At 47.6% G+C, this 9,869-nt stretch overlaps 1 protein-coding gene across 2 annotated transcripts; it reads left to right on the top strand.

The window, feature by feature from the left end:
- The first annotated feature begins 5,994 nt into the window (after window positions 1-5,994).
- PRLHR (prolactin releasing hormone receptor) lies at window positions 5,995-8,672 on the top strand. Of its 2 annotated transcripts, XM_006064797.3 has the most exons (2): window positions 5,995-6,112; window positions 6,394-8,672. In XM_006064797.3, the coding sequence occupies exon 2, from the start codon at window positions 6,400-6,402 to the stop codon at window positions 7,510-7,512; it is 1,113 nt and encodes a 370-aa protein (XP_006064859.1). In that variant the 5' UTR covers window positions 5,995-6,112; window positions 6,394-6,399; the 3' UTR covers window positions 7,513-8,672.
- The last annotated feature ends 1,197 nt before the right edge of the window (window positions 8,673-9,869 follow it).

Raw genomic sequence — 9,869 nt, 5'->3', positions numbered from 1 at the left:
TCCTCCTTTTTTCCAGGCTCTAGGTGTGGGGCTTCAGAACTTTGGGGAGCAGGTAGAAGACCAGGCTGGAGTAGGAAATGTGCAGCCACACCAGTATTCTTGCCTGGGAAATCCCATGGATACAGGAGCCTGGCGAGCTCCAGTCCCTGGGGTTGCAAAGAGTTCAGGCATGACTGAGCAACTACCACTCACTCACTTATTGTTGACACCCTGACTGCTAACTCAAGATCCTATTTCTTGTTTCTAGTTGAGTGGGTGATTCTGAAGCAGGCTCCAGGTTAGAGCTTCCCTCCTGTTCATATTTCATGGGGCACGAAGAAGTGGGCATCATGTTGGAGACTTACAGCCATTAGCATTTCTTGAGATAAGAGATAGATGGGCTCCAGTTAAGGCATTTACAATCAGCCTCCTGTTTACCATCTGAAATGGAAGTAACAACAGAAACAGGGTAAATAGCCAGTGTTTGTCTCTTATAAACACCTTAAGGTAATAGTCATGTCAGTAGTCAAGATAATAGTCATGGCAAGGACAAAGAGGGGCAAAACCCTGTTTAAGAAAATGCTTAAGTGACTTCGCTCCCCCTCTTTTGGGACATGGGAGACTCTGCATGCACAGAAAGGCTCCTTGTGGGTCAAAAGTCAGGGGATAACACCAAGCCATAATGAATCTTGCTCCTCCCAGAAACCTTCACCTCGAGATCCATCTTAGTTGAGGGATACATGTGCACTCAGGGGAGGGTCCTAGGTAGATCAGATGTGGAAAAAGAAACCATATAATTGGCCTGAAGGAAGACAAAGACCCGGAAGAACTGATCCATATAAATGACTTAATCACCTCTTTACTGCGCTTCTCCTCACTAGGGCAACACCCACACCCTTTCTCTCTGGGTGTACATCTCTGCCTTGCTTTTGTCAAAACTAAACTGTTTCTCTGTGAGCTCTCCCACTTGCTGTTATGCTATGTCTCATAATAAACTTTGTACCTGCATTTACAGTTTCTGCCTCTTTAATAAATGCATTTTTCCCTAGATGCAAAGATACAGGGAAAAATAGCTTCTAGCCCTTGCTGGTCTGATGGCTAGGATTGTTAGTTCTTATCCAGAGTTTCCAGGTTCAATTCCTGGGCAGAGAATTAAGATCTTACTTCAGGCCACCTCTTACTGCTGCCTCATAGAGATCAATTAATGTAAAAACAATTATGAAAAAAGCAAAAGTAAAAAGAAATTATTTAAATAAGCAGCTATAAGGAGATATGTTAAGACCAAAAAGAATTCAAAATCAAGAATCCCCAGAGATTGCTAATTTACTAAAGCCACAGGGCTTTTCCATTTTACCATTGGGTTTTTTAGAGTAGCTGCACCCTGAGATTATTTTCATGGGTCCCTCCACTAGCTGATTCTGTTTCTAGAAAAGTCTGCCCCAGACTGTAAACTCTTTGAGAGCAGAGACTATGTCTTATTCATCTTTCTCTCACTCAATGCACCCTGTCCAGGACTTGTCACCTAACAGATGAATCATAAATAGCTGTTGAATTTGCAGGTTTTATTGTTCCCTTTTCCTGTCATACCCCAACTCCTCATGTTACTCTGGGGTGTGAAGTTTCCTGTCACACCCCAACTCCTCGTGTTACTCTGGGGGGTTACCCACTCCTTTTCTGGGGAGCTAGCCTAACCAGTAAAGATAGAAAAAAGACAAGACTTTGTTAGTCTAGTTACAAGATTATGTAATCAGCAGTAATCTACACTATAAAAGGAAGGTGTGTTTGTCTTGTAGATGTTCTATTCTGAGGCCATACCTGCAGGGATCTAGTGATTCCCTGGGTCCTGTCCAAAGCCTGCCTGAAATAATCATGGCTTGATAGGTGACTAGAGAGAAAAGTAAAGGGTTACCTTACTCTATCTTCTGAATTCCACCTGCATGAGAGGTCATCTGATAGTAAGTTTTCTTTTTAGAGAGTTTCTGTTCCTTCTCATCCTCCCAGAGCTAAGGACCGTGTCAAGAGCTTTTGCATGAGTTTGGTTAGAGAAAACCTAGGGGTTGCCTAGGCATCCGGGCCCACGAGTGGGGACCCACAGTGAAGCCAGATTAAAATGAGACAGACATAAGATATACGCCCCATGCATCACTTTAGAGATGACTCTGGGGTAGAGGACACAAGACCATTTGGGACTCCTTTTGATTTTTGGTGGGGTGAGAAGAAAAGGCTAACAAAAGAAAGATTTCTGGCCAGAAAAGTAGCATGTAAGCCTCCACTCTGTGCTTATGCAAAGCTAGACTGAAGAGTTAAAAAACAAGTAGTATGTGTGTGACAGAGCTAGAAGGAATAATTATTATGTCTGGAATCGGGGACGAAAAAAAAAAAAAACATTTTCCCAAAGCACACGGGGTTTTCTTGGCCTTTGTATGTGATGCTGTGTTAGTTCTCACACTGCCTGTAACAGGCTCTTCTCATCCGTCAGTGGTCAGCCTGCCACTCTGAGTCAGCTCAGTCTGAGGAGCCCCGGGGTGCCTGGCTCTTGGAACACATACCGGACAGGCTCAGAAGACAAAGCTCAAGTCTGGGGGAGCATCTCTTATCTTATTGCCTGGACTTAAGTTTCAAAAACTGCTCTCTCCTCCCTGGTAATGAAAAAAATGATCTCTAGTGGTTTCTCCTAAAAAAAATTAAAACATGATCTCAAATATTTTCTTCTAAGTTTGGGCTAATTGCCGTATATCAGCATGAATTCAGCTGCCATGAAATCTTCGTTGTCCTTAAGCAGGCTTCCCAGACTCTTTGCCTTTGTTGTCTCTGACTCTATCTTCTGTTCTCTACCTCCTGTTGCCTGTTGTCATCAAAAAGCATAAGACCATCCTCTAAGTTCATACAGCCCAAAGTTGTGTCTCCTACATGGGATATAAGTAAGGGATATTTCAGGTGAGGCACAAAGACCTGTTTAACTCAAACATGAGAGAGGGAGCGTTGTAACTAAATTTGTTAGAGCTCCTTTAATAAACCACTGTGGGGGAGGGGTTCCCTATTTTTATTAAGTCCCATCGAAACTCACTCATATTTTCCATTTGCACAGATATGTCTGTCTTGGATTCAGAGGCAGGAAATTACAGTAGTGGAGGGTTTGGCTCCAGAACCCGGCAAGTTGAAGTTGAGATTCCAGCCCCACTGCTTTTCAATTGTACCATCATGGTTAGTTACTTAGCCTTGAAGTACCAGTTACCTTATTTGTAAAATGAGCATAATAGTAATTTTGAGGGGAATTTCCTGGCTGTCCAGTGGTTAGGACTCTGCGCTTTCACTGTGGAGGGCATGGGTTTGATCCCTGGTTGGGGAATTAAGATTCCACAAGCTCTGTGGTGCAGCCCAAAGAAACCCAATAGTTTTGAGGGGGTCAAATGAGATAAGGCATGTGAAGTACTTAGCACAGTGTGTGGCATGTAAAATGCCCTCAAGAAATGGTGGCTATTTTTAGCCATTCAATCAAAAAGGATATTTATTTGATATCTGCTGCATTCAGACATATTGTAGGTACCAAAATGCTTCAAGACATTGGCCCCTGCCTGTAAAGAGTTTACATCAGGGGTCATGGAGGCAGGGGAGGAAACACTTCCACAATTTCAAAGGTAGAATGTAATAAAGGACAGAAAGATCATGAAAGGGAGAAGACCTTGAAGACAAGGTACCCTTTGAACTGGGCTTTGTAGCATGTGAAGAATTGAGTTGTGTGGGGATGAAGCAATCAGTATTCTAGAGAAAGGGAATAAACCCCAAGAGAGATGATGAACAGGAATGGTGAGGTCGTGTCTGTGTCCAGCAGGCTAGTGTGGTCTGAATATAGGGAGTGAGACAGGTGGGAAGCAGACAAAAAAAAAAAAAAAAAAGAGGGAAGATCAGAATAAAAGGGCATGATGATTGGAAATGCCATGCTAAAACTCTAGGCTTTGTTTGATGGGCCATTAAAGGCTTTTGGGGAATTAATATAGCAGGACTCCCAGGTGGCACAGTGGTAAAGAACCCATCTGCCAAATGCAGGAGACTCTAGGAGACATGGGTTTGATCCCTGGGTGGGGAGAATCCCCTAGAGAAGGAAATGGCAACCCACCCCAGTATTCTTGCCTGGAGAATCCCATGGATAGAGGAGCCCGATGGGCTACAGTCCATAGGGTCACAAAGAGTTGGACATGACTGAAGTGACTTAGAATGTCCAAAAAAAAATGCACCTCAAATCGTTTTTCAACTCTGTTACCACAATTTCCTCTGCTAAAGATATTTTGAAGCAAAAAAGTGCCTCATCTTTTGGGTACATAAAACCCTATTGATGAACATGATGAGAAAAATCGAAAGGCGTGTTGCAGTTCATGAGGTTGCAAAGAGTTGGACACGACTTAGTGACTAAATAAAAAGGGATTAGTCAGGCACAGATTGTATTTTATTTTGAAGTATTTTTTTTTTACTATCATGCTTTCTCTTTAGCTATAACTAGAGAAAGTGATTATAACTCAGAGCATATGGGTTTAGAATAAATTCAGGTGCATAAAATTGGATTGCCTTTGTTCCCATGTTGACTTTTCTCCCTGTATGAGTGATCACTTGAATTTGGAGAGTGAAATAATTTTACTTCTTTCCAGCCTAATGGGAATATCTGCAGCCAGAAGACAGAGTACAGGGCTTGTGAAAGAGGGGATAATAACGCTCCATCCTCTGGGGAAAGGAAAGAAAAGGTGAAGGGAGGAGATGTCTTCAAAGGAGGGAGGCTACAAAGCCTCCTTCCCCCAACTTGGTCTAGATTAATTTGTATTTCAGTGAGGATGTAATACTGCTAAAGATTTTATGTAACTTTTAAGCCTCCTAGATGTTTGTTACTTTTGTTATCCTCATGGAAACCGTGCAATTACTAAAATGTGGTGACGAGACCTTAGGTGTTTATTTAAGGATGGAGAGGGTGGGGTCCCAGAACTTATATTCCATACTGGTATTGTCAGGGAGATGAAGAATAGAGCCTGGGAGTCAAGAAAGAGTGAAGAGAAGCGGGGGGGGGGGGGGGGGGGGTAGCGGAGTAGTGAGGGGCAGGTATTGAAGTGTGCCTGCTGCACAAAGGCTGCGTTTTCTGACCTAAGGAGATAAAACCCAGCGCTGTCAATGGCACTGTGAGCAGTGACCTATAGCAGGAGCCAAGTCACTCCGGCCCATCGGCCTCCACTCCACCCTACTGCTCTTGGAGTCTGCAGCCCGGCCCAGGATGTAGGCAGCGAGGCAGCTCTTTGAACTAGGCTAGGGACCAGGTCCCTCCTCCAAATGCGACGGACGCAGAAGAGGGGATGAACTCCCTGTTTATCCGCTCCCAGGCACGCCCGAGCCGCGCAGCCACGGCCGCGGGAGCTGTCCGCGGTGCTGAACCATTTTCTTGGGCTTGATCGGACCCGTGACCCGGCATCGCGTCGCCAGCTTAGGCAAAGGGCTCAGTGCGTCCCGAGGAGCGCGAGCCCCCTAAGGTCTGCGGTTAGTTCCAAGCGCTACAATTTAACCCCCTGACAGAACTACCTATGCGACTCTCTTAACCCGAGCCAGGACTCAAGGCAGGATCCGGCTCTTAAGGACGAGTCCCTCATCTCTCCCCTACATCCCGTAGATATCTCAATCCCCCACCCCATTTCCTGCCCTGCGACTTCCTTACGGAAACGGCACCAGGTCGTCCCGAGAGCCAGACAGTTCACGCTTCTCATCTCCCTAGTTTACTGCACTCTCCTCCAGAGCGGGACTCTCCCAGGACGCAGCAAGCTCCCACAATAGAGATTCTCCCCTGACCCTCCGGCCCAGGTTTCTGGCCCCTTCTTCCTCTTCTGTTTCTACTATCCTTCTCCTATTTCTCAAAGCACCGAGTTGGGAGGTGCGAGCTCCGCCCCTATTTTCTCTACAAGGGCACGCTGTTGTGGGGGCGGGGCCAAGGGGAGGTGCTCCCAGCCCTTCTCAAAAGCCGCGAGTCCACTGGGAACTCGAATCTTTTCAGCTCGGCGGAGAAGCCTGCACCACCGTCTGGGTGGAGGACCTCCAGGGACAGCCAGGATTCTACCTCTCTTTCTCCGGAGAGCTTTCCCATCCGTCAAGCCCCAGTCACCAGGTAGGACTGCGCTTGGGTCTGGCTTGTGGGGACTGTGAGGGCTCCAAATAGAGTGGAAGGCATTTAAATAACCTATGCACATCTAACCACCCCTAGATTTCATTTTACAGAGGTGGGGGTGACAGCACTTTAAATTTTGTTGATTATTTATTGTGGCCTGTCAGTCTAAAGGGAATATTTGAGTAACTGAGGTGTGTGTGTGTGTTGAAGGGGGAGACGGTTGGCGTAGGAGGGGATGGAAAGAGAATGGGAGGTGACAGACTCTGATTATCTTTGGACAGGTGGCTATGGCCTCATTGTCGACTCAGGGTCCAGCGGCCCCTGACTTATTTTCTGGGCTGCTGCCTGCGGCTTCAAGTCCGGTCAACCAGAGCTCAGAGGCGGTGGTGGGCAATGGGTCGGCGGCTGGTCCAGGCTCCCAGGCCATCACACCGTTCCAGAGCCTGCAGCTGGTGCATCAGCTGAAGGGGCTGATTGTGCTGCTCTACAGCGTCGTGGTGGTCGTGGGGCTTGTAGGCAACTGCCTGCTGGTGCTGGTGATCGCACGGGTGCGTCGGCTGCACAACGTGACCAACTTTCTCATCGGTAACCTGGCCCTGTCCGACGTGCTCATGTGCGCCGCCTGCGTCCCTCTCACGCTGGCCTACGCATTCGAGCCACGCGGCTGGGTGTTCGGCGGCGGCCTGTGTCACCTGGTCTTCTTCTTGCAGCCGGTCACCGTCTACGTGTCGGTGTTCACACTCACCACCATTGCGGTGGACCGCTACGTCGTGCTGGTGCACCCGCTGCGCCGGCGCATCTCGTTGCGCTTCAGCGCCTACGCGGTGCTGGCCATCTGGGCGCTGTCCGCGGTGCTAGCACTGCCGGCCGCCTTGCACACCTACCACGTGGAGCTCAAGCCGCACCGCGTGCGCCTCTGCGAGGAGTTCTGGGGGTCCCAGGAGCGCCAGCGCCAGCTCTACGCTTGGGGGCTGCTGCTCGTCACCTACCTGCTCCCCCTGCTGGTCATCCTCCTGTCTTACGTCCGGGTGTCGGTGAATCTCCGGAACCGCGTGGTTCCGGGCTGCGTGACCCAGAGCCAGGCCGACTGGGACCGCGCGCGACGTCGCCGCACCTTCTGCCTGCTGGTGGTGGTTGTGGTGGTGTTCGCCGTCTGCTGGCTGCCGCTGCACGTCTTCAACCTGCTGCGGGACCTCGACCCGCACGCCATAGACCCCTACGCCTTCGGCTTAGTGCAGCTGCTCTGCCACTGGCTGGCCATGAGCTCCGCCTGCTACAACCCCTTCATCTACGCCTGGTTGCACGACAGCTTCCGCGAGGAGCTCCGCAAACTGTTGCTGGCCTGGCCCCGCAAGATTGCTCCGCACGGCCAGAGCATGACAGTCAGCGTGGTGATCTGATGCCACTGTGCCAGGCCTTGGGGAACTCCAGTCCAGTGGTCTCCGGAGGGTGCCCACCCGGAGGCCGGACTGGAGGGATTATTCCAGAGCTAGGCTAATACTAAACTAATGTGGCTCCAAACTGCCAGCCCACCCCTCTCGTCCCTCTGTCTTACCTTGCATTCGTGTCACTGTAAAATGTTACGTAGGCTTTGATGAAACTCATGCTTTGCTTGGAGGAGGCCAGGGAGAACAAAAGAGGTTTTACTGTTTTCTCCTTTTACCACTGAAGGCCAAAAAAAGCTCTTTCCCCTGGTTCAGATAATATTTCAGAAACGTGACTGTTTTCCTTGCTTTCCCTTCTGCTTGTTCCATAGGGAGTGAAGGAGCAATAAGCATGGGGTTTAAAATGGCTGGTTGGGGTTGGTAAAGCTTTTCAGGTTGCCTTTTAAAAAGGACTCACCTGAGATATAATACAGAATAGCGCTTAGTTCATTCAAACCCATTACCTTCTAGGATTCCAGGGAAACATGTATTACAAATCTGTAGCTAGAATTTCAGCATTTCCTGAACAAGAGCTTTATATGCCAAAGGGATTTTCACTTTAAATCCACTTGCATTTATAGCACAAAATACTTACAAATCACCTTCAAGAGGTTTTGCTATTGTTTTCTCTCTTCCTTATCCCCCAATTGCTGTTTGACAATGATGAGATAAATTAGTTGATGAAGAGATAGATAACATAGGAGTAAAGTGGAAAAGGTTCACACAAGGGGAAATATAACTGCACAGGACAGACTATCTGTGTGTATGTTTGTGTATATACACAACTAGTGTTTGCCACAAGGCACGCACTCAAATATTTGGCTTTCTGAATGCTCAATGTAAACTGTGAGCTGCAACACACTCTTGTATTCTCTAATTGATCTTGCAACAAATCAACAGCTGTGAACTGACTGCTCAACACCTGCTCCGTGGTGACATACTTGGAGCATGATCAACTCAGAATACAAGGACTAGGAGAAGCTTACTGAAAGCCAGAACAGAAAAATAAACTGCTGCCTACAGGATGTACAGATCAAACATGTAATTCCTTCCAGGGCTAAGGGAATAGGGGAAGACTGTTGGGCCATGATACCAGGCTGCTAATTCTTACCCTAACATCCCAAGAGTTCTTTAAATGAGGACAAGTGCCCTGGGACAAGAGTCTCCACATTGATGTTGGAAAAGTGATCATGGCAGTGAAGGCAGGAGTCTTGGGAAATGATTCATGATATGCAGCTGTCAGATTAACCCTTGCAGCATATGGGGCATAGACTGGTGTCTGCAGCCATTCAGTTACCAACCGGAAGATGCCAGTACTACCCCAGCTCACTAAACAGCAGAATCAGTGTTTTCCCACCTCTCCCCTTCTCTTAGTCTCAGTGAACTCATTCACTCAGTAAAGTGTGCCCTTAAAGGAAGGGAAAGAGGAGGTGATTTGGGGATGACAAGGATTAAATCCTATTACTCTGATGTCAGTAGCCACAATGGAGAGTGGTTCCATTCACAGTTGGGTTAGTTAGCAATATGAATCTTTTTAAATCAAATTAACTTTTATTTTAAATTAATTTTTATTGGCATATAGTTGCTTTACAAGTAATGTGCATCTTTAGTATCTATCTATCTATCTATATATCTAGACTTTTCACAGCATGGGGAATGGCAGGAAAAAGCTGGAGAAAGTAAAAGGCAGGTGAACTTGGGACATACCAGTTACCTTTGATAATGGCACTCAGACTAACTTTCAGCTCCATCTTTGGATGTGGAGAACAAAGAGCCTGTGCTCTAGCAATGTGACCCACCCACAGCATTAGGTCACCCCTCCCCCACCCCAAATGAGCTCCTCTCCCAGGATCCCAGGGACTGATTCCTGTGTTTCCAGCAGCTCTACTGTTTGGAAGACTCAAGATAAGACATTTCCTGTTTCCTCAGATCATACTTTGGATTGGTATGTGTGGAGAGTGAAAGGACTGGGGAAAAGGGTGGAATTAGTCAGGGAGGAATTCAGTTAATTGTGGTCTCTTCTTTGGAGGGTTCGAGTCACTGGTTTCAGCCCTGACTGCTCCTAGAATTACCGGGGGAGTTTTCAAAAACCATCAGTGCCTAGGCCATGCTGCTGCTGCTGCTGCTAAATCACTTTAGTCATGTCTGACTCTGTGTGACCCCATAGACGGCAGCCCACCAGGCTCCCCCGTCCCTGGGATTCTCCAGGCAAGAACACTGGAGTGGATTGCCATTTCCTACTCCAATGCATGAAAGTGAAAAGTGAAAGGGAAGTCGCTCAGTCATGTCTGACTCTTCACAACCCTATGGACTGCAGCCCACCAGGCTCCTCC

This window comes from Bubalus bubalis, chromosome 23 (assembly GCF_019923935.1).
Source record: "Bubalus bubalis isolate 160015118507 breed Murrah chromosome 23, NDDB_SH_1, whole genome shotgun sequence".
In the NCBI taxonomy this organism is placed as follows: Eukaryota; Metazoa; Chordata; class Mammalia; order Artiodactyla; family Bovidae; genus Bubalus; species Bubalus bubalis.
This window is presented reverse-complemented; position numbering and strand designations above follow the sequence as displayed.